At 47.8% G+C, this 24,683-nt stretch overlaps 1 protein-coding gene across 2 annotated transcripts in view; it reads left to right on the top strand.

Annotated features, from left to right (window-relative positions):
• Positions 1-13,810, top strand: part of ARHGEF28 (Rho guanine nucleotide exchange factor 28) — a 113,013-nt gene extending 99,203 nt beyond the window's left edge. For both annotated transcript variants that reach the window (XM_075541167.1, XM_075541168.1), the window contains exons 23-27: positions 1,251-1,351; positions 4,418-4,456; positions 4,574-4,621; positions 11,448-11,933; positions 13,396-13,810. In XM_075541167.1, the coding sequence (XP_075397282.1) occupies positions 1,251-1,351; positions 4,418-4,456; positions 4,574-4,621; positions 11,448-11,933; positions 13,396-13,725 (1,004 nt within the window). In that variant the 3' untranslated portion in view covers positions 13,726-13,810. The remainder of the gene's footprint in view (positions 1-1,250; positions 1,352-4,417; positions 4,457-4,573; positions 4,622-11,447; positions 11,934-13,395) is intronic.
• Positions 13,811-24,683: the final 10,873 nt, after the last annotated feature.

The raw sequence follows: 24,683 nt of genomic DNA on the forward strand, positions 1-24,683 counted from the left end.
ACTTCTGTGTTGGAGGAAGTAAATGGGAACAATACCTAACTCATTCTCTGGAAATGTCTTTGGAATTTCCTTAAAAGTGAAGAATAGTACCTAATGATGGTATTTTGTTGTTGTTTTTAATGACAGAAAAAATAATCACCACATAATTTCCCCTCCCTATAAGGGAATAGCATTGACCAATGTGTGCAAAATGAACTTTGATTTTACTGATGGGACTTGAAGCAGATTCAACTTAAAACAGTCTGTCTGTACAAGAAGAGGCTGGTGGAGTTCCAGGGGACTTTCATTTCCCACAGGTTACTATATATAATATAAATGTAATATATGATATATATATATGTATACATATATATGAACAAAAGCCTTTATTCTGCTCAGGTGAAAACTCAAGAGGGCACTGAATCAAAGAGTTAAATCAAACTGCCACAAAACAACAATGTGTATTATCCGGGTCCTGACTGGTTCCATTGGCTCCAGTGAAATCTTTGCAAGGCCAAGTTTTAATTACTGCCAGGTGGTACATTTTAACCGAGTCCCCAAGGGTAAGCAGAATCCTGCCCCGGAGCTATGTAATGGTTAAAATGGTGGAACCTGCGTGTGGTACTTTAAAAACACCAGTGGATGTGATGTGAGGTCAAGTAAGAAATGTGCCGAAAAAGGCCGCATTTGGCAATGGGTTTGAAATACGCGGTCCAGAGCTGGGGAGAGGTGCTTCATGTGTGTAAATCTGGGAGATCGTGAAGTATTAGCCATCTTCGCCCTCTTCACTGCGGCTGTGGGACCGCTCCTGATTTCTAAGCCCTGATTACTGTCTGACGCTCGTGACTGGTCCCTGAGGAGGTGTTTACCAGAGCCGTCTCCTTAGGCGCAGACCTGGGTCTGCCAAGAGGCCAAGGCGCTTTTGCTGGGGCATATTTCAAATTCCACCTGCCCCCGGGGGGAGAGGGGGCTTTTTCCTAATCAGTGAAAATGACGGGAGCAGCTAGACCCTCGCCCACCAGCAGCCCGTGAGCACATCACCGGGCGAGCAAGCAAACCTGAAAGGTAGACAGCTTTGACACCCCTAGTCAGCCTAGGGGTCTTAGCCTGTAAGCTCCACGAGGGCAGGGCCCGCACCCTACCCCGGGAGCACTGTTTGGGGATCTCTCTTGCATTTCAAAATAGGTGTCGACTGTGCCCTAAAGAGCCCCGTCTGCTGGCTGATGTTTGACATTGTCCTTTTTGTTTCCACCTCCACGGTGCGCTGCCAGCGCCAGTCACTGAAGGGCCAGGAGGAAGAGGCTGTTGGGATGTGGATCCCGGGATCCAGGGTGTGGTAGCCGAGCTGGCAGTCTCTGATGCAGGGGAAAAGGTACTGTTAACTGATTTGTTCGTAAACAGCACTGGTTACTGTGGGATGATGATGATGATGATGATGGTGATAATCCTAATAAGCCGACCTCAGGTCCCGGTCCGTAGACGACAGAAAGTGGAATCCGGGACTTGTTCTCGGATTTCCTCTTACGAGTCCTATCGAAGCGTTCTAACTTATTTCCTCTGGCAACATGCTGGCTCTTTCTACGTTGTGTGCATGTACCCCAAAGCAGAGAATTGGAACGTTATTAAAATGATATGAAAACGGAATGGGTATCCGTGTCTGTGCTCTCTTCTTTCTTATCTCCCTCTCTGCACGCTGACCCTTCCTTCAGCTTCCCCCACACACACGCATGCACGCGTGTGCACACACACGCACACGCACACGCGCGCACTTTACCAACGCGTAGGCTGAGCGGACATGCTGGCCGTTGGGCTGGTGCGCTCTTCGCAGCTTGTCTGCAGCCACTTTGGAAGATTCTGGCTTTGCTCACCCTCTTCCTACCTTCCTCTCCTTTCAGATGAGTAGTTGTCTCCATGGCGCCCACACTTTCAACTCCCCCCTCTAAATCGACCTGCACAGTTTTCAGTTCAGGGCAAAGTGGTCCCAAGCACCGTTTCTCGTTGACTTGCTCGGTACATAGGTTCTAGCCCTCCCTTTGAAACACAAATGCCCACAACTTCCTAGGACGGCAGATGCGAGAGGGGACGGCTGGAGCTGAGTGGCCAGCTAGCTCCTTCGGATGATCTGGGGTTCAGGAATGTTGCTCTCTCGGAGAGGGCAGCGTCAGGCACATTACCACGCCCTTGGCCTCACACAAATCGGTGCACATTAGCTACGTGTACAGAGCCTCTCTTGTAAATCTCACACGTATTCTCTCTTAATGGGTTTAAAAATATTAATTTTACATATGAATGAGAACCTAAATCCAAGAATTAGGCGAGGGGAAAGGATCCTCCCTCCCCAATAGCAAAAGGGGCTGTGGCTTAGTGTTCTCTTTTTTACAAGACGAGAATAGAAAGGCAATATTTTATTATTCTGATGAGAATCTTTCAACTTAACTCAGTGCTCAAGCTTTCTCCCCTCTTCCCTGCAGACCTCACTGTTAACTTGAAAAGCTCCCAACTTTTAATGACCTTTGAGATTCCTTACTGATCGCACACATGCAAAAACATTTTAAAAAAATGATAATTTATCATTTTTATGGAAAGTCATGGTAGCTCCTACCTTCTAACACGCTGCCCTCCCATAATGCCCTGCTCTTCCATGTCTCCACCATGGGCGGCTGGGGGCGGGGGTGGGGGCTGCTGGCACGGGAATAAGTGAGATGAAGGGTTCTGGTTCCATTTTGAATTTATCTTACTGGAAATTCTGCCCCTAGAAGGTCATTTGAGATGATAAACTAAATAGAGGGCTGAGTCTTAGAGACCAAACTTTAAACAAACGTGTAAAAGGCATTATTATCCTTTGTCGTTGTCTTCATTCATAAAGTGTAGTTCGTGGTAAGAAACTCTTAAATACTTAAAAAAATCTAAAACGCATCCGGCAAAAACCCCGGTGTAAATCGCCAGCTGCAGCTATGCACACGTGCCACAAGGTGGCGAGCCAACGCCATTGAAAATAGCTGCTGAAGCATGCTGGCTTTGTCTCAAACCTCGTGGTTCTTTGAGATAAGCAGCCACGTGGTACCATGATCTAATGCATGTCCGGGCTTCTAAGTTTTATAGGTTTCTTTTTTACTTCGCTTTTAGGTTTTAATTTTTATAAAGCCCCATGCCCTATAATCTTTATAGTACAAAAGCAGTGGCGGGTGGATGCGCAGGACAGAGGTTGAAGAACAGAAAACTCCCAGTCTGCAGAATGGGCTGGTTAGCTTGGGAGCCAGCGAACCCCGGGCCCAGCGCCTGGGAATGGGAGAGCTCTGCGTAGGGTCACAGGCATCTGGGGAGCCCAGCCCATTGCTGGGTAGGTCCGGGAGGCAGAGACTCTGGGCATGAGAAGGATGGCAGATAGCTGGCTAGCTCACCACGGCCCCATCAGCTCTGAATTCTTCCACAAGTCCAGCATCACCCGAGAACATTGCTGCCTCTTCAGTTGAGAGTAAGGAGGGCAGGGACCCTTCATCTCTCCCATCGCCTCAGGAGTGTAATGGAGGCCTAACATTTATGTAGCATAATCTATCCTCCTGGGCACACTCCATCATCCAATGCAGCCGGTGTTCATTCACCTGACAGGTGTTTGTAGAGGGACAGGCCCTTGGCAGGTATCTTTCTTAGCTCTGGGACGCTAGCCCTGAACAAACAGATAAAGCCTCGCTACTCAATGGCATGCATTCTCATAAGCGAAGACAGGAGATTAATAAGCAAATGTACTAAAGTGTCATTCTGAAAACCGGACACCCTCAGCCTCCACACACACTGTCCCGTGGGCCACGGGGGAGAGGGAGCCTGTGGCATAAAGCCCCCCTGCAGGCAGCAGAGGGTCCCATATACTCTGTGTTGATAGCACTTCTATGGCAACCCTAGGCCCAGGAGTCTCGGAGGTGTGGTAGATCCTGGAGCAGGTCAGCTAAGGGCGCTCCTGTGGGCACTCTCCTCGCTTGGACTCGCTTCCCAGTCACTGCCTCTGTCGGCTTCGTGAATGGCAAACCCTGAGCCAGGGAGCGAGAGGCCAGGCATGAGGCTCTCCAGCTTGCTGGTGTGGCCTCCAGGACACAAGGGGGCCCACCTGGCCTGGCAGACAGCTACAACCTGGGCACAGAGCTCCAGGTGCAGTGTGGTCTGCACAAGGTGAATATTGTCACTTCCTTAGAGTTTAGAGGGTCTCAGTGTCGTCCGGGTTGTTTCTGTTCTTACAGACTGGTGGTGGGGAGACAAGTAATGTCCTAAATGCTGAGTTGGTACAAATTGAGTTTATAACTCAACGGGCACATATTCCTGAGGGGAAAGGGACTCCCTATAGGTGACCCCTCCAAGTCTAGAGAGGGCAGGACTTTGGGAGCGCTACGGTGAAGCTCTGCGGGAGGCCGAGTAGTTCTCATTGAGTGTTTTTTATGTATTTTAGGTGGAATATAGAAGTTTCCCAGGCTCTTCACAGTCAGAGGTAAGCTCTGCCTACTCTCAAAACCTCATGCCCTATCCTCGCTTTCATTTGTTGATAAAGAATGCTTTTAAAAATATATATAGTACAAGAATCTGACTCGCTTATCTTACTTTTCAGATTATACAAGCCATACAGAATTTAACTCGGCTGCTATATAGCCTCCAGGTAACGATCCTTCAGCTCTGACCTTTCTCTCCATCTTTCTCTTCCAATGGATTATTATTGGACGATTTCAGATGCAAATAGAGAACCATTGAGCGAATGCCAACCCCCTCTGGGCAGCTCAGGGAGCTGAGTTGAATTTAACCTGGTTTTGCTGTCTCAGGAGCTCATTTTATGGTTTCTGCTCAGAAACCATAAGACAGCTCCCATCTTCAAAACAAATTTTTGACCATCGTGATCTGGCTACAAATTGACCATGAAACTCTGAGGGGAGTGACCCAGGCCTTCACGTGGTCGGGTGCAAACTCTCAAACTCACACCTCCCACTTTGGGGCACCTGCACACATGACCTTCGGCCTTTGTTGTGAGGTGCCTTCCAGCAGGTTCTGACTCTCAGAGAGCCCTTGGGGGATGGAGCAAAGCCCAGCAGGTCCTCTGCTTGCCTCACAGTTATCCATTGCCTTGAGCCCATTGTTGCAGCAGTCAGCGACTTGCCCTAAAGATCCATGGTTCATGCCTACCGGCGCTCACAGGAGAACCCTTTGGCTGTCTCCGGCCTACGAAACCCGGTGCCGCCCTGCTACTCTGCCCTGTGGGGGCACTGTGAGGTGGAATCGACTTGGCAGGAAATGAGAGAGAGGCCTCTAGAGAGGTTGAATTGCAAGACTCCTTCATTCTTTTGTTTGTACATCCATCCAAACCAGTAACCAAACACATTGTTATTGAGTCCATTCTAACTCATAGTGATATTGCAGGACAAAGGTGACTTACTCCTGTGGAATTCTGAGGCCAAAGATGCCTCTTTCTCTTGAAGAGCAACGAGTAGATTCAAATTACTGACCTCGCAGGTAGCGGCCCAATACATACCCCACCGGTGCTTCATCTGTTCTAGCCGGTGTTCACTAGGTGCCTTGTGTGTGCTGAGCATGCTGCGGGCTGAGCACGTGGTCAGTGCACCGCAGCCCCGACCCGCGTGTGGCTCCCCATCTTCCGCTGCCCAGGGCCTGGGCTCCCCATCTTCCGCTGCCCAGGGCCTGGGGGTCCTGTCTGCCACGGGGGTTCGAGGGCCGGAGAGTACGCACAGCATGCTCAGCGAGAGGCCAGAGGCACTCAGACTCTTACTAGACCGATAAAGCAACATTTGAAACGGACGTCAGAAAAAGAATACTCGCATCGTGTCTCTATTTTACTTCTCTGGGCTGTAACATCCATTTCAACGGGTACATAGGTCTCACAGACAAAATTCACAAGGAAAGGGCTTTTTAGGGAGTTAACAAGTCCTAATGCCAGTGAGAAATGTGCATTGTCAAGTTGTGTACCAGACATGTTACAAAGTTCCGTCAGGTCTGCTAACAGATACTCAAAGGGGCAGACCATTCCGCTCTAAGCCTCACCCTGCAAGCATTCTGCTTAAGCTCTGTGGGTCCGCAAACTCAGCTCTGAATCAAATCCCCAGAGGCACCCACTCCAGTCAGCCTCAGCTCAAAAGCACTTAGCTCCACTTCCATGGATCAGCCAGTCCAACTTCCCCGATTAAGTGCCCAGAGGCACCCCACTCTGCAAGCCAGCCTCCTGCACAAAAGTTCTTGGGAAGCCCATCTCTCTGTTCCTGGTTCTCTGCTACTCCTCTGATCATATAGTGTCTTCTGGATCCAGGTGCAGGGATCTTGGGTCCAGAGGACTTGTTCCACTCCTGCCTCTTGGTGTTCATGAGATTCCCTCCTCCTGCTTCTCAGAGGGATCATTTCATGCACAGCAGGCTGGTACTCCAGGGAATCCTGTTTACCATTACAAGTGAATTCTATGAGTACCCACCCCGCCCTCTCCCCCCTTCTACCATACCCATGCTGGGAAAGGCCCTTTGGTGGGAACTGGAGACTTTAGCTAGAAGAGCCACAGTAAATAATTCACTGCCCCTGCAGTAGAACAATTTGAGAATGTGAGTAAAATGAAATGACTTGTGATTTTACAGAGAGAATTTGTTACTGTGTTACTGTATTCCAGGCTCTTGGTACCATTTTACAGATACTTTTTGTAACATGTATTGACTCCCTTACAGTTTACACATTGGTGGTGTTATAAAAGATACTGTAGTGCTCATGGAGCCCTGGTGGCTTAGTGATTACACACTGGGCTGTGATCTGCAAGGTCTGCAGTTTGAAACCAGCAGCTGCTGCTCCTCAGGAAAAAGGGCGTTCAGCTTCCGTTCAGCAGTTTCGGAAGCCCCCAGGAGCAGTTCCACGCTGCCCTATCCAAGCGCCATCAGTTGGCCTGGGCTCCGTGGTTGAGAGGTTGGTTTGTTTTTTGGTAGTAGTCATCCTTGAAACTTTAGTAGAAACTATCTGAGAGTTGCCTGAGGATCAATTGCTGGAATTATTATTGGTGGTAGTAGTTTAGGTTTTCGATAGATACTGCCCCAATCAATCAATCAATCAATCTCTATTTTTCTTGCTCGAATTATTTTCTCCTTTCACATTTGAAAATGGATCAGCGCATCTGGTATTTTTAATGGATGTTTCTTTGATTACTGATGCGATTGAGCGTGTGTTCTCATTTGTTGATTAGGCCCTGCATGTTAAAAGTAATCAAAGTTACATGTGACGATATTTTTAGCAGGAGATGTGAGGTTTGATGTTTTCTTACTGATACTTTGCCGATCTCAGCCTTCTTTCTTTTGGTCATCTGCCAATTCTATTGATCATCTGCAGTCCACGCTTCAAAAGCAGTCTCCTAATCATGAAAGCTGGGGATTACATTTGAATTACAGCATGCCGCTATTGCAGGGGGCAGCCAGTCTGTAGCGAGCCTCCTGGTACTTGCTTTCTGTACTCACCTCCTCCTCCTTTCACAAGAGCTGTCAAGTTTCCTCCCTCCTACCAAGACCATCACATTAAAGCCTCATTAGAGTTATTAGTTACATTGGGGTGAATTGGCACCTCTGCAAAAGGCAGTCTGCTTCTCTCTGTTGGCTGCTGGCTCTCATGAACCTGGGTGTCTTCCCTCTGACTTGATGTTGTGCGGGTGAGCTGTATAGTCGTCTCTTGTAGGTGTATATATACATTTATATTTACTAAGCTTATTTCTTGATACTTAGCTTTTGTTGCCATTGGAAACAGAAACGTTTTCATATGTCTCCCCACTGGTTGTTGCGGGCAACAATAAAAGCGGTGACTTTTATGTACTTGTTTTGTAATGGCCATGCCATTCAACTTGATTTTGTTCATTTTAAGGATGTTTCCATTGGCTTCCTGGGTACCAAAAAAAAAAAAGGTGGAAAATAATGATATTATGACGGTTCTCCATGTTCATTTTCTTGGTGCTGTGCATTGGTGAGGATCTCAGCAATTGTGTTAAACTAGTCGGAGTGATGAACTCAGCTCTCACTGCCATCGAGTCAATGCTAACTCAGAGCCACTCCCTGTAGGTTTCCCAAACTGTACCTGGTGACGGGCGTGGAAAGCCCAGTCTCTCCCACAGAGCTAGTGGTTTTGAAGGCAGATCATGTGGATCGCAGCCCAAAGCATAACCACTACACCACCAGGGCTCCCTCAGCAGGGGGATAGCAAGCAAGACTTAGCAGGAATCCTTTAGTGTCTTGCCTGGATATGCTGGTCTGGGAGACATATACTTAGAGATTTATCATACAAAGCAAGTGACATGGTTGACATTTTCCACAGTGTGTCAGCTTTCCCCTGCTCTCCTGTGTGCTGGTTCTCTTCCATTCGTTTAGCTGCCTTGTCTTCTCCCTTACTGTCTCATCTTGGGTCTTGGCTGACTTGGCTCTGAAGTCTCCTTTAGAGGATCGTATGGAGGAACACGGTACTCGTGTGACATGACTGATTTTCTGAGCCATTCTGCCTTTTGGCAGACAGGTGAACTCTAAGCATGACAGAGTTCCATGTTTAAAGAGTATCATAGTCTTTGGGGTTCTTCAGTTTCTATTCATCAAGTTTGGCCTATTTTTTTTTTTCAATTTTGAGTTTTGTTCTCCACCACTCCCTCCCCCCACCCCCAAACACACACACATTCTATTCAGGACCATCCATGGTGTCCTTGGTCCAGAGTGGTTGATACTAGTAGTAGTTGGGTACCATCTAGCTCTTCTGGTCTCAGGTAGGTGAGGTTCATGATGTATGTAGACCCTTAGTCCTATTCCTTTCTTCCTCTCTGATTCTTTTCTTTCACTTTTCCTGTACATGCATAAAGATCGGTAGTTGTATCTTATAGATTTCATTCACTTTTGAGAGATGGAAACACCGAGCATTCTGGTGCCTACCAAAGCATTCTTAAAGTACTTCCTTCTCTTCTTTTCAACCCTGAACGAAGCCCTCTGAGGAATCAAAGTTCCAAAAAGTCAAGTGACCTTAAGTGCCCAAATTTTGGGGAAAGGTATTTCTTTGGGGCCACACAAAGAATATGGGGTTCTAGAATTCAGTGGATTCTCTCAGTTTAGTCAAATGTTTGAACTGTCTGGGCTCCAAAAGATCTCTGGTCACAGCGTAGGCATCTCTTTTGAAGCCGAGTCACCTGGGCATGATTGAGGTTTTCACGTGAGCATCTTGTAAACATCACTTGAAAATGAGGTTTGAGTCCTGTGGAGATGCAAGGCAGAAAGGAAGGACAAGGAGCGAGTCCAGCAAAGCAAAGTTAAACGTGAATGAGCTAGGGATTCCCCTAAGCTTGCAAAGTGCGTCTCTAGCCGACACATGAATGCACACAGTAAGTGGGAAAATGTATATCCAGGCATCAAATTCCACCTTTCTGTGCTAGAGAAGAGGAGGGTCTTCCCTCACCAGTTACGGCGATGTGCAGAATGCTTCATACTAGCAGTTGAGTATTCTCAATGGCCACTTACATGTGAGTGGTAGCCAATGGTGGCTTTGACATTTAAATATTGGACTTTTGTTTGTTTTATTCTAATGACACTTGAGGCTTTACTAGACTTCAGTGGGGATATGCCACCTCTAACATGTTCTGACCTGATCAGCAACATCCTGTATATTTATCATTATGTGCTTCTTATTCCATACTTAAAGAGCCAAGGACTTGGTGCTTGTTTTCAGTGCCAATCATAGCTCTTCTTATAATAACTGCTGAGTCATCAATACACTATTCAGCTGAAGTTGAAAATTTTCACATTGGAAGGATTAATCTTTGACTTTAGAAATACGAATGTCTTCCAAAAGCCACCGTGACCTATTTTTCCATCTTATACAAGTACCAATTAAAAACGTATCTTGGTTTCATTTTATTTTTAACTTTTAAAGGTAAAGGAAATCGCTCCTATACCAAAGCACTGATGGTCCCATCCCTATCTTCTCAGCATTTGTCACACCGATTTTCAAAATGATATTTTGGAAGGAAAATCTGAAATTATCCCTTGGAGAATAACCATTTCATATGCAGGGTCAAAACACACACCCATAACCAGTGTGTGTCCATCTTTAATTTGTTTTTCTGGGTTTTTTTTTTACTTTAAATGGAGAACTTCTAAAATTCAAAGCTTCCAAGGGCATTCCCAGGGATTTTTGGTTTTGTGGAATCCTTCCAAAGTTGGGCAGTTGTTTCCTGTGGTGCTGAAACTGTAACTCAAAGTGTGTGTGTGTGTGTGTGTGTGTGTGTGTGTGTGAGAGAGAGAGAGAGAGAGAGAGAGAGAGAGAGAGAGAGAGAGAGAGAGAGAGAGAGAGAGAGAATCTGATTGGTAATGTCCTCGGGCTGTTGAGTTTCTAGTTTCCTTCAATCATCCCAGCCTCCTGTTGGTAATCTGTTACACAAATGATTTTCAGCTTAGTGTTTCTGTGACTACATGACTTTCCTGCTATAATATAAAGAAATAGTAGTAACTAGATTAGCTTGAGCCATTTCCACCTCTCTTAAAACTAGTGTTAGCTGTTACTTGAGGAAGATATAGTAAAAATATTATTTTCTAACAGTCTCCAAATCATTGATTTTTTTTTATGTCTTCGTGAAAGCAACATAGTTCAAGTAATTTCTGGGTTAGGACTCAGATATAAGATAATGACTCCTGTTGATATATTAGGTGCCATTGAGTCTGATGCACAGTTGACCCAGTGTGTAATAGAACAAACATTGTCTGGTCCTGTGCCATCCTCACAATTGTTGCTGTGCTGTTTCAAGCCCCATGGGGGCAACCACGGGGTCAGTCCATCAGATCCTTCAAGGTCTTCCTCTTCCCAAAGTGCGTGGGGCAAAGTTTTCACCATCCTCCCTTCAAAAGGAGCATTGTCTTGGTACTTCTTCTAAAATAGATGGGTTGGTCCTGCAGCCCTGGGTGTTTTCAATCTTCTTTGGCAGCACCAGGATCGAGTCGCATTGACTCGTCTTCAGTCTCCCTTCTTCCTTGTTTAGGTTTCACACACGTGCGAGACCACCGCAAATACCATGGCTGGATCATGCGGGCCTCTGGCTGCAAAGGGACATCTTTGCTTTTGAACATGTTCAAGAGCCTTTTTGCAGCAGATTTGCCCACTAGACAGGTGGATACAAGTTGCATGATTACTGTTTGGTGCTGTCGGGTCATTTCTAGCTCACAGTGTCCACTGGACTATGCCACAGAACAAAGCAGCGCCTTGGGTTCTGAGGTTGCCTTGGGTTGGAATCAATCCATGATTGTTTACCTGATTAAGAGTTGGGGAGGCGTGAACTGGTTTAACCTGCCAAAGCCTGTCTTTGGAGACATCTTCGAAAAGGGGCAGCAATGTGGAGAGAAGCTAATTGGCCCAGGCCGTTTGTGTTTAGAGGTGGGTCCCACGCCAAAGCTGAAACAATAGGGAAGTCTTGACCTTGCTGCTCTCTTCCACTCTGACAGGCCGCCCTGACCATTCAGGATAGCCACATCGAGATCCACAAGCTGCTCCTCCAGCAGCAGGAGGGACTGTCCCCCGGCCATGCGTTCCGAGGTGGCCTGCTTCAGGACCAGGAGAAGTCCCGCCACCTGGAGAAGCAGCGCGAGGAGCTGGCCAACGTGCACCGGCTGCAGCAGCAGTTCCAGCAGGAGCAGCGGCGCTGGCACCGCACGTGCGACCAGCAGCTGCGGGAGCAGCAGGCCAAGGAGAGCAGGCTGCAGCAGCGGGAGCGGGAATGTCAGTCTCAGGAGGAGCTGCTGCTGCGCAACCGCGGGCAGCTGGCCCATCAGCTGCAGGAGTACCAGCAGAACCTGGAGCGGCTGCGGGAGGGCCAGCGGCTGGTGGAGCGGGAGCGGGAGCAGATGCGGAGCCAGCAGAGGCTGCTGGGTCACTGGAAGCACAGCAGGCAGAGCAGCCTCCCGGCAGCGTTTTCCCCAGGAGGCACGGAGGTATGTGCGCATGCGCCCCCTTCTCAATGCCAAGTGTGTGGCGGTGGTCGGTCCTGCGACTTTGACCCAACTGTGATGACTGTGTAGGAGTTTCTCAATCTGTGGATGTTAGCTGAGCCGAGCACTTTTGGAGACAATGTCCATGTGTCTAGAGTTAAAATAGGGGCATCTGACAGACACACGGCGCTCCTGTCATCGGACCACGGTCCCCTCCCCTGTGGAGAGGCAGAATCAGATTGGTCCAATGAGGCAAAGCAAGGATGGGTTTGTCCTGTAGGCGCGCTCCCACGGACACACAATAGAAAGAGTTATGATTAGTAGGTCTCCAATCTGTTGATGATCTCGAATAATCGGCACTGAATGTAGCAAGTATATTATCATGCTATCCCAAGCACATTCTTTTGGCACCATTCAAGATCCATCTCCTTCATGATAGTACATACAAGTCATACCAGCTGATCACTGCATAGGCTTCGGAAGCTCCTGCTTTCCTGTCGCATTCTCTCTCATCATGCGACGGACACACGTGCCCTTTGCATCCATGGTGTGTAAGGCTGTGAGCATTGAGAAGGTTTGATGTTCAAGGTTGCCTTGGATCCTTCTTTCAAGTTGGCTAAGTTATGTTTGCTACACATTCCTCGTGGATCTGCGGATAGGCGGTTGCTCTTTCTTATACAGCGAGCGTGAAAGTGCGGCCTTCCCTGTAAAATAACGTGCAGGCAGTTGAATGGCAAAGGACACAGCTGTGCTCCTTTGTCGGCTTTTCAAGCTGTGTTGGGCCTAACCCATTGCCATTTGGTTGCTGTGGGTGCCACCGAGGCGGTTCCAACGAATAGGGACACGCGATGCCCACCAGAATGGGACACGGTCTGGTCTCGGACCATCCGCATGGTGGTTGTTTTGTGGGAATCCGCTGCTGCAGCCACCGTGTCAGTCCAGCTCCTTGAGGACCCTCCTCCTTCTCCCTGTCCCTCCACTTTGCAAGCATGAAGTCCTTCTCCGGGGACTGGTGTCTCCTGACAGCAAGTCCAAAGTCTGTGAGACGAAGGCGCATTCTGGCTATCTTTCTTCCAAGACAGAGGGCTCAGTTCCTTTGGCAAGTCATGGTCCTTTCAATATCCTTTGCCCACACCAGAATCCAGACACATCGGCTTTTTCTTCAGCCGTCCCCATTCAATGCCCAGCTTTTGGTACTAGCTCCTGAAAAGGCGAGTCTCAGAAACTCCTAGGAGCAGTTCCGTTCTGTTCTACAGGGCCACCTTGAGTCGGGATCTACTCAGTGACAGTGAGATAGCCAGATCATTGAAAGGGGAGCTTGCCCTTTTCTGCAAAGAGAAATGTCCTTCTTGACTTCACTCGTACCGTCTCTTGCTTGTTAAGATCTCTTAGGAATAAATGCTTCATGAAAACGGTAGCAGTAACTGGAGAAACCCGTGTGCTTTCTCTGTGTTTCCTTACACAGGTCACGGACCTAAGTCGCTCTGAGAGTTTACGTCATGAAAACTCATTCTTCGTCAATGAAGCTTTCGTACGAATGTCACTCAACACTTCCAATCAACCAACTCCATCCGATACCTGCCCGGATGCAACTGACCCCCAACATGCATCAAACTCGGGTTTGGTAAGGACTAGTGGAAACCAGGCAGACCTCAAGATGGACGTTTCCCAGCCCTTGGATGTCACCCACGAACTGTGGTCAGCCCCTGGGTCCTGCTACCAGACACCTCCTCTCCAGAAAAGCAGCAAGGAGTCTTGTAATGAGGGTAATGAATACTTTCAGCATCATCTGTAGTGTTTCAAGCAGACACGGTCTCTGTGAATGGTGGGGTCTCCCTTAGAGCAAATCCTAGTGAGCCCTAGAAGGAGAATAAAGTGGTACTGTGGAGCTGGAGTTTGTGGCATGAACTTTTCTTTGGGGCGGTCTGGGGACTGCCTTCACTTGTAAGTGTCTAGGAAAGCTAGACCATGGCTGGAGGGCTTCGAGAGAGCCACCGAGAGCAGGAGCCAGGCAGGGTTTCATGGCCTATGGTTAAATGAGAATATTCCTTTAAAGGCATGGCCATGTGGTGGTTAGTCCTGACTGTAAATCCCCACCCCCAGCCTGGGTTATGCGGTCATCAACTCTCAGAACGGAAATGTATGGAGAGGGCTTGAGGGAAGGCTTTATTGTCTACCAGGGCACTTTCCTGCAAGGTTAGCGAGACCGTCTGCACTGCCATGCAACACCCCCAATGAAACTGTTAGCATCACTTGTCACTGTAAAACACCGTGCTCTGTCCCCAGAAGCACCTTGTAAGAGCACAATTTGCTAATCCCACGGTAACGTTTGCCAAACAGAAATGAAGGGCAGCTTGGGTTACCGGTGCCCTATGAATCCCAGTGATTCCAACCCAGGTCTATTAAAAATGGCTTTCTGTGTGCTACGGGGTAGGCAATGGGAAGAACTTGAAACTCCCGACTCCCAAACAGATGGCGTGCAATGGAATAAACAAATGGCCGGCCACATGGAGAGGAATAAATCAGCAGCGGCAAAATGTTCAGAAACATGAAACAAGCGATTGTGTGTGGATTTTCAGAACCGGGCGTGAGCGTGGTCCCAGGCTTAATACATGTCTTCATTTGTCAGTTGGGAGGCTAGGTTTTCAACTGAGATCTTTGAAAGCACTCAGCTTTCCTGCTGTGCTGCCCTTGTTGTTAGGCACCCAGGGGCTGGCTCCGACTCACCGTGACCCTATGTACGGCAGAGTGAAACACTGCCCCGTCTTGCACCGATTTCTGACGCTGCCCGCATGCTGATCTACTAAGGACTTGAAAAATGTTGATTCTCAGCAGTGGACTAATCCTTTACATCATGTATTCACTGCTGTGACAATTTTAAGGACCCTTGGTGGTGTCGTGAGCTATATGTTGGGTGGTTAATCTCAAGTTCAGCAGTTCAAAACCACCAGCAGCTCTGCAGGAGAAAGATGAGGCTTTTTACTCCTCTGCAGAGTTACAGTCTCAGAAGTTCACAGGAAGCTATTCTACCCTGTTCTATAGGGTCCCTCTGAGTTGACATCGACTAAAGGCAGTGAGTGAGAACATTCTTAAGGCCCCCTGGTGATGTGGCAGGCTAGGCGTCGTTCTGCCCAGCAGTTGGAATCCGCCAGCCGCTTCATGGGAGAAATTTGAGGCTGGCTGGTCCCATGCAAATGTACAGCCTTGGAAACTGTCCTTTGGAGTCATTATGAGTCAAAAATCAACTCTACAGTAGTGGAGTATACCATTCTTTTTTCCCGTCAGCACCCGGGAAGGCAGAAATTGTTCTGTAAACTACCGTTTCAAAGGTGCTTTCGATAAAATGCATAAAGGAAAAGGAGGGTGGGTGAGAGGGAGGGCTCAGCAGCCTTTAGGAAATGTGAATCACTTTGACTAGATCCTCTCTCTCAGTTAGTACTGGGGGGACCGAAAGGGAGAAAGCTTTTCCCAGGCACAGGCTGCTCTGCGTGCCATACTGCTTGCTTGCAGCGCCTGCTGTGTGGTGTCAGGGTGGTTGCGCTGGCTGGCTTGGGTCGAACTCACACAACCCTGTGTAAGTGACACCACATTCAGCTTTTGTTTCAAGCACGCATTTCTCGCTTCCTCCCGGCGGATCTCCCATCTTTTCCCATTGTCCTAATGCTTCAAAGGAAGGGAGCATTTAGACTTTTGGTCACATGGGCCCAGTAGACAGAAAACACACCAAGGCAGTAAACAGCAGTCATGCACAAAACCGATCTATCCACATGTGAGGCGTTAGATACCGCCACGGGAAAGGCTGCGGAAGTGTACTTCTGCTTAAGAAAGGTGTGTGGTGTGGGTGGCGGTGCGCAGGGCTTGGACAGGAGAGAGAGAAATCAGCTTGGCCTGGCTCTCCCGGGAACATCCTTGGATCAGAGACACGATGCCCACTCTGAATCATTGGGATTTTGCAAGTAGCCAGAAAGTCTGTTTATGTTGGTTTACTGAAGCATGCAAAGTCATTTCAGAGAGAGAGAGAGAGAGAGAGAGAGAGAGAGAGAGAGAGAGAGAGAGAGAGAGAGAGAGAGATATTGATTGATTAGGAAGTGATAGGAAGCAGGAGGAAAAATGGACATGTGCTTGAAAGCAGGTGCAGATAATATTGTTCAGAAGAGCCCAGGTTCACCAAGTTCTGCGGGGCTTCTCCCTGTGGGCTCCTGGGGTGGTAGTGAGGGGAGAGGGCTGGGCTGGAAGAAGCAGGCCCCAGTGGATCCTGGGATGTGAGGAGGGGCGCACCCCTGTGCGGGAATGGCAGACGATGGAGTGTGGGCATCCCCTCCCCTCCTTGAATTGTGCCGCTGAACGGTGGAGCGTGTGGTCAGCAGAGACCACTGCCGAGGGTGTGTGCACCCCACCAACTTCTCCCTCGCAAAATTCGCTGTGAGTGAGTGCTGTTAGCTGGCAGTCTTGTTAACTGCAGGCCGTTTAGCTGCCGCCTTCCATTATGAGACCCTAACGTTTGTAGTTTCCAAGCAACACCTTACAAGAAGAATTTGTTCCTTGGCTGGTCTGGTCTGCGTGTGTAACCAGGTCCAATCAGTGTGTGTGCACATTTCCAGAACAGTAGAATGGAGAAGTGGTGGTGGAGTGGACCACCTGTTGGACTGCAAACCACAGAGGCAGTGGTTTGAACCCAGCACTTTCTCAGCAGGACAAAGATGAAGCTTTCTGTTCCCACCAAGACGGAAAGTCTGGGAAACCCACAGGGGCAGTTTTAACCGGCCCTGCATGGACACGAGCAGTTGGAATCGAGTCAATGGCAGTGATGGTTTAAGGAGGTTAGCAAGAGCTCTCCTGACTCAATGGTTAAGTATGCGTCTACCAAATGAAAGGTAGGGCTCGAACCCACTGCGGGTTCCGAGTTGCTGGGAGACCTGGGGATTAGCATCTGTACAAATTTTGGCCTGGAAATTCTTATTGGTGGTGGTGATGTGGTGGTGGTGGGGTGGGGGGCAAGTCTACTCTGTCACATGGAGGGGCTTTGAGTCAAAATTGGACTCCATAACACCTAACAGAAAGCCGAAAGGGAAAAGATGTATTTCAATAAAATATCCCAAAATATTTCAATGCAGCCTAGACTTTATAACAATGATCCACTTGCACACACTGCCGTAAGCTTTTAACTCCTTTACTTCTCACCAACCCCCAAACCCAAACTCACTGCCATCGGATCTGTTCCAGTTCATCGTGATCCTATAAGACAGGGTAGAACTGCTCTTGGGGTCTCCCAAGATGGTAACTCTTTGCGGGAGTAGAAAGCCTCCTTTTCTCCTGAGAAGTTTCAAACTGCTGACCTTGTGGGTAGCGGCCCATTGTGTAACAACCACGCCACCAGGGGGCTGACATACAGGAGGGTATGTGACCTCTTCAACCATATAACTAGTAGGTGGCAGAGCTTGAACCTGGGAAATCTGGCCTAGAGTCCACATTCTTCATGACAACGTTATCAAAGCAGGGGGCACGCATACAGTAGACATCCTTTTGTGGTGCCTAACCATTTTCAGAGATCCCTAGTGGTAGAGTAAATTAGGCTTTGGACTGCTAACCACAAGTTCAGCAGTCCAAATCCACCAGCTGCCCCTTGGGAGAGAAACAAGGCGCTCTTGAGTGACAGCATCATAAACCTAAAGAAGTGGTTCTGCCCTGTTTGATAGGGCTGCTGAGTTGGAACTGAGTCAATAGCAGTGGGGTTGGTTTGTGAGTTCAGTAGCATTTTCGTAGGTGAGTGCTGTTAGTTGTGTGGGAGTTCGTCACCTTTTGCCATGACCATGGCAGAAATAGGAAGTGTGTGAGACTGCCTCTTGCTGCTCCAGCAAGGCTTCTGCAAGCCTCTTCAGATCTCCGCAGCGCGTTAGCTTCACTACACCCCAGTCCAGCACGTGGTCTCCACATGGAGGCCTTGTTTCTCTGCTTGCCGGCCAGGACCTCGTGCTCTCAGTAGACGTTTCTTAAGGTTGCACTTGAATGAAATTTACTCTGCAGATCTGCACCTTATTTTATCAACAGCATCTTTGGATGTTGGCACATTAAGTGCTCATTGGTACTTGTTTTTATTTATAGTGGACACACCGTTTAAGAACTTGATCTGTATACTCTGTGGGACACCAGCCAAGACAACAGAAAACTACATTTCTCTGAACACAAATGTGCCTGTAGGATTACAGGAGGTGGGGCTTCAAAAAGTTCTTGGAAGGATTCCGTGCACTTTTAATTCTGTTTTTCCAGGATTTTTTTCGCAGCCTCCTGCGGCTCTGTCATTGGTCCTATGAACTACTTGTCTTCTTAAAGACACCAAAAACAACAAATAAGAAAACTGCTGTAGCCCCACTAGTCCCCAGTGATTCCTTCGCGTTGCTTCCGAGTTCTTGAGAGACTTATCACTGCATCTATCTGTCTTTTTCACTAAGCAGCAGAGAAAATATTTTACAGTCTGAAAATTTATCAGAGGTCTTAGTTCTCCCTCATTATTTTTATCTGTATATCAGGATTTTCAGGCTACCTATAAAAGTTCTCTTTATATCTGTATTAACTCCTAATAAAATGTTTAAAAAAGTTATTCAGTACCATAGATCACGTATTGATCCAAATTCAAATTATATGCATAAGCATGTAAATTATATATGTATATATGTGCGTATATATATGTGTGTGTATATATATATATATATATATATATATATATATATATAGAGAGAGAGAGAGAGAGAGAGTAAAAAAGTAACATCTCAGTGGGTGACTGCAGACAGGTTCTCTCAGGAATACACATAGCTTGGTCTTATTGGCGTGCCTCACAAAAAGGGTCGGTCTAAGCAGTGGATTCCAAGGGGATTAGTTGGGCCAGTTAAATTCAAGGCAAGGAAGGTGTGGTGATGTTCAGAGATCCAAAGAAATAACATTGATAGGTTTTCTTGAAGGACAGTCATGGTAGCTTATTACCAACGTGTTTTAAGAAAGTCAAAAACTGCACCAATGAGCGAAGGCCAGCCATGTTGTGCTGCGGAACTTTCCATCCAATTGCCCGCTCCTTCTTTGAGGGCAGCAAAAGGATGTCATTGAGAGGCCTTCCCTCCATCTACTCTGCATCCCCAGTCTTGCCCCATTCAGACTTCTCTGCCCCAAACTCAGTGAACCTTTGAGAAGAACACAATTTGAGTCCCTTGGGGGATGGCAAAGCTGTTGCTTAGAAGTGGTGTCGAAACCCAGTTCGAGAGAGAGATGGAAACACTCTCTTCAGAAGTGCACAGGCCGAGGTGGAGGATCTAGGGAGAAACTCCCTTCCCGTTTTGAGAGTTTTGTTTAGTAAACGTGCCCCTGGTCTTGTAGCATGGCTTTTTGATTCATCTCCTTGTATATATGTGCCTTTATTCTCTCCCTTTAAATAAAACACACTGGAATTTGGTATCCACAGAATAGTTTTGAAATTCAAAAGATGGCATTAACAGAATATTTCATTTTGATGAAATGTATGTATAGAGGTATGCATATATGTGTGTGGGGGGTGTGTGTGTCTATGTATCTATGTGTTCACACATACAGATGCACACATATAGTTATTAGGTGCTGATAAGTCAGTTGTGATTCATAGTGACCACACGTGCAGCAGAACAAACCACCGCCCCGTCCTGCACCCGCCTCACGATCACTGTTAGGTCGGAGCCCATTGCTGCAGCCATGGAGACAGGCCATCTTGTTGAGGCCTCCTCTTGCCAACCCTGTTCCAAGCACCATGTCCTGCAGGGAAGGATCCAGAGACCGTGAGAGGGAGCAGCCGCATCCTCCTCACTTCTAAGGAGCTTTCTGGCTGTACTTCTTCCATGATGGATTTTTTTCCTCCCTGGCAGTTCAGGATACACCCATTGTCCTTCACTGACACCATTCTTCAGATGCATCAGTTGTTCTTCCATCATCCCTGGTCATTGTCCAGCTCCCACATGCATGTGAGGCGATTGGAAAATACCCTGGTGTGGCTCAGGTGCGCCTTAGCCCTCCAAGTGACATCCTGGATCTTCAACGATTTCAGGAGGGTTTGCGCAACACATTTGCCCAATGGAACGCACCGTGTGGTCTTTTGATGGCTGTCTGCATGCATGCTGATTGTGGATCCAAGTCCAATGACATCCGTGCCACTTTAGTCTTTTCTCCATTCATCATGATGGGACCGATTGGTCCACTTGTGAGGATTTTTGTTTTCTTGACGTTATAACACACACACATCTTAACATTTCAATGCAATCTTTTCACATAAGAAAATAGGAAAAAATTCTAATAAAGAGGGCCATTGTACTTGACATTGAGGAATAGTTTTGAAGAAGAGAGAATAGGGTAGTTTCAGTGTGTCTTAAAAACTCCGTGATCCAGAAATAGGCACCTTACTCAGGCGTATTCTGTGGAAAGAAGCTTTGCTAAAGGCTTTCAGGCAGTTTCCTGTAAAATTGAAACTGGCATTAGCGACTGGAGACAAAGGTTTATTTGAAAATGCTTCAGGATAAAATGCTTATTTTTCTTCTTGCCTTATTTTTAGGTGTCAGGAGAGCTTAAGCTTTGTTTTGAAATGCACCAGAACTGAACTCTAACTACCTTTTTTAGACATGGTTTCAGACGTGGATTAAACTTTTAAAGAAGCTAGGTCGCAGTAAAATTTTGGTGAATATCTGTGTTGTAAGAGATACAGGTATTTGATATCAAACCTGTGTGAACATGTAGAAATCAGGGAAGAGCATATTCAATCGATAGCTGGTTTCATTTAAATGAAAACACAGCTGTAGAGTTGAGAACATTTATTATGGTATCACATTATCATCCAGATTTATCTAGGAAGTTTGAAAGAAGTGAAAAATGAGAATCATCAGGCATCTCCTTTATTTTCTTCTGGGTGTTTCTTTTTTTTTTTTTTAATTTTGAAACAAACCATTGCTTGTTCTCTGTAATCGACATCGTGACAAGAGTCTAAAGAACTTGGACACAAAAGTCCTCAATTCCATCTTTCTTGCCGACTACGATCGACGCTGGCCTTCTGCAGAGTTTGCAGCAGGAAAGGGAAGCCTGCCATTTGCACATTGAACCTTGTGAGCCCGGGCGGCTTACTGCCAACTTTCTGATTGCATTGTTCTCTGGGGGCAGACAGTGTGAGCCAACTGGGCCAGGGCCATTTCCCCTGCCACCCCCACCCCTCCACTCCCCACTCCACTCTCCTGCCTATGGCCCAGTGCACAGCAGGAGAGCCGTGGTAGCAGGTGGGGGAGATCGAGAGGCAGACCAGACAGCCATGTGGCTGGCTCTCCATCCTTCCCCAGTCTCTGATTTAGTCTGGACAAGCTGCCAAAGCGGGAGCCCATGCAGTGTGAATATTCTCATAGGTTGAGGCTGATTTGGAGTCATCCTTAGCTTGAAATATGAGAGAGGGGGCAAGGGAAGGTAAAAAGAAAAACTGCATGCACACACACATGCACAAATGTATACACACACACACAGATCTGTGGGCCACATGTTTAACCGCTCTAGTGGAGTTTGGCCTTCATCTGGAAGTGATTAACCGTTTGGATTAAGAAGGAAGGTTGGTGGCTCTTTGTCTACCAAACCTCCCTGAACAATAGAGTGTGCCATCAGGCCCAGTGACTTGAAGCCGTGATCCAAAACCAGAAGGGAAGGCATTGTCCTTTCCACGAGAGAGGTCAGGCATGCTTCTCCTTCCATCTGCATCTTCCTGACACTGTCTTCTGACACCAACCATCCCTCCCAAGACACTGCTTGTCTCCTGGGTTCCAGGATTCGTTTCAGTGTCACACAGAAAGCACAGACATTACCCACCACTGTGACGTTCATTGGGGAAAGCTAACAGCGTATAAAATGTAGAAGATACAAGTCTTTTGAACACAGAGACTTTTCTCAGCCATGCTGGCAGGCATGTCTCTTTCTGGTCCTTGGTCTCTCGGTGGTGTGGCCCTGTGGGCTGGGAAACCTGCCACTCTGCCTCATGGTCTTGCTGGGACTGCTCCTGTGCTCTGCCTCAAGGTCGTGGTGCTGTGGTCCCGGCTACCTCAACTGCAGGCCAGGATCTCTCACACGGTAGCTCTGATGATCCTAGGATTGCCTGTTCTTGCTTCTGAGGGGACTTACTCTTACACCTGGGGGGACGGCGACACGGGCTAATCCTTCTATTAGTGTTTCACTCACACTGTTGGTGTGGTTTCATGCAGTTTTGGTGGGAGTTACAAAGATGGGAACTCACTACCATCAAGCTGACTCACAGAGAGCCTATAGGACAGAGTAGAACTACCCCCCCCCATGCATTTCCAAGGCTCTAAATCTTTACAGGAATAAAAGCCCTTAGCTTTCTCTTGCAGAGCAGCTGGTGGTCTTGAACTTCAGTCTTTGCTTCACAGGCTGAGGACTGCGGCTTTCTGTTCGCCACAGATGAATCTGATCACCCGGCTCAGGCAAGCAAAAAAAGGAGTTATTTTAGTCTTTGTGGGTCATAGTGTCTTTTTTTTGCAACTAGTCAGCTCTTTCTCTATGGCTTGAAAACAGTCGTAGATAATAGGCGAACAAGTAAGATGTGCTGTGTTTCAATAAAATGTTATTCACCAAAATAGGTAGCCATCGCCTGCCTGCTCCAGAAATTGGTTTCCAAACTTCATATGAAAATACCAGGGGGGCCATGTCTGACCTCTTCCACAAGGGAGAAAGAGAAGCCAACTCCTCACCAGCCCAAGGCCAATCTCCATGAAGCAGGAGTTGGACATGCCTCTAGCCTCCATCCTTCTGTGACCGTCTTCGGACATCAACTGTTACTCCCTTGACATTCTGCTTTTCTGCTGGATTCGATGACGTAATGGCCACAGAGAACTCAAAGAGAGTACTCACAATGAAGCGGGCTCATTAGAGAAGTTAACAGGTGACCACACGTTAGGATCAGTAAGCAGTAAGGGTACAGTCATTGGTACACAGCAACACCTCTCCTCAGCCAGCAGCCAAGTCTCTCTCCAGTCCTCAGCCTGTCAGCCACGTGGTCCCTGGCCTCCACCCTTGTGGGCCAGGAAGGAAGTCACCCTGCTGCTCTCTGCCTCACAGTCTGAGAGCTCAGTGTTGCTCTCTGTCTCAAGGTCTCTTTGCTTCAGCCTCTAGCTCAGTGGTTCTCAACCATCTTAATGCCACGGCCCTTTAATACAGTTCCTCATGTTGTAGTGACTCCCAACCATAAAATTATATTCGTTGCTACTGCATTACTGCAATTTTGCTACTATTATGAATTGGGTGATCCCTATGAAAGGGTTGTTCGACCCCCCAGGGGCTGCGACCCACAGATTAAGAACCGCTGCTCTAGTTTGTCTGGCTCCTCTGCTTTGTCTCATCGTCTCTGCGCTACAGCTTGTGCTGCTTCTGGTCTTTGCCTCTGCTGGTTCCGACAGAGAGCTCAAGCACGCTACATTGATGGCTCTTCTTCGATGGTTCTGGGATTTCCCAGTGTCCCTGCTTCTGAGACAGCTCATCCTTTTGGCCAGGGTAGTGGCCAGGAAAATGGACCAAGCCCTTCTCTCATGTTATACCTATTTGCATACTCTTGTTCAATCACTAGGTGGGAGTTACAGAGTGTGGATAGAAGAGCCATATGGAGAAATATAACTTCACTCTACTCCCCCCTCTCACTCCACTCCCCTGCTACCCTTAAATTGGGGTTTGATGAAGGTTACACTCCTTCTGCTTTGAGATGTTCTTCTGGATTAAGTCATGGCCCTTCTTGGCTTATGAAGCTCAGTTGAGTTCACGATCTCATGGGCTCTTTAGGCCCCAGTCTTAGACTAAGAGTAACCTTAGTCACTAACCCTGTTCTTTCTTTCGCTTTGTACTCAGTCTCTGTGAAAGAAGTGGGTGAATATATTGACTGGAATTTACAAGCAGTGGCCCCTTAATGCTTAATGAGACCCCTTCCTTTTCCCTGTGGTGGTGTTAGCAGGGCCGTCACTATGAAGCTGACGGGAGCCCAGAATCCAGGAGGGGGCTTTTTGGCTAGAACCCTGGTTGCTGTAGCTCAGTCCCGCACAGTGGGACCTACCACTCCATGGGGGACACTGGAACCATCTAGGAGGGCTGCAAATGCAGGTGCCTAGACTTTGTCCTGGACTGGGGGCTCCAGTATAAAGTGTGTACTTGCCAGGGGGGTGCTATGAAGAGGAGACCTGGCCCAGTACGTTTAGAGGTGTGTGCTAGAGTTAGATGCATCCCGGTTTCCTGGGACCTGCAACAGCGGTGCCGCCGCCCTACGTTGGAGACTCGCCTTCAGCGAGGCTGGGCAGGCAGGCAGCTGGGAATCTGTTCAGAGGTTCTCCGTAGATGATGCCACAGTTGCCAGCCTGACCCGGTTCCTGGAACTGCTGGCCTAGGATGCTGGGCTTGCTGTTAGAGGTCTCCGTTCAAACCCTGGCTCTGACTCCTACTGTTGCCTGATTCCTAAGTCTTAGTTTCCCCACGGCATTCTTTGGGGGTGATACCATTAATGTGCATGGCTGCTAGCCAGAGGGTTGGAGGTTCAAATCCACCAGGCCTCGTGAAAAAGGTCTAGCAATCCACCTCCCCAAATGCAGCCTCTGAGGGTTCTCTCCAGTGCTACTCCCAGAGAGATGTATTGGGTCCCTGTGAATCAGAGCTGACTGGTGTTTCCCTGTAAGTCCAAAGACGAAAGGAAACAAACATTCAAAACTCCCAAACAAATCT

This window comes from Tenrec ecaudatus, chromosome 2 (genome assembly GCF_050624435.1).
Source record: "Tenrec ecaudatus isolate mTenEca1 chromosome 2, mTenEca1.hap1, whole genome shotgun sequence".
Taxonomy (NCBI): Eukaryota; Metazoa; Chordata; class Mammalia; order Afrosoricida; family Tenrecidae; genus Tenrec; species Tenrec ecaudatus.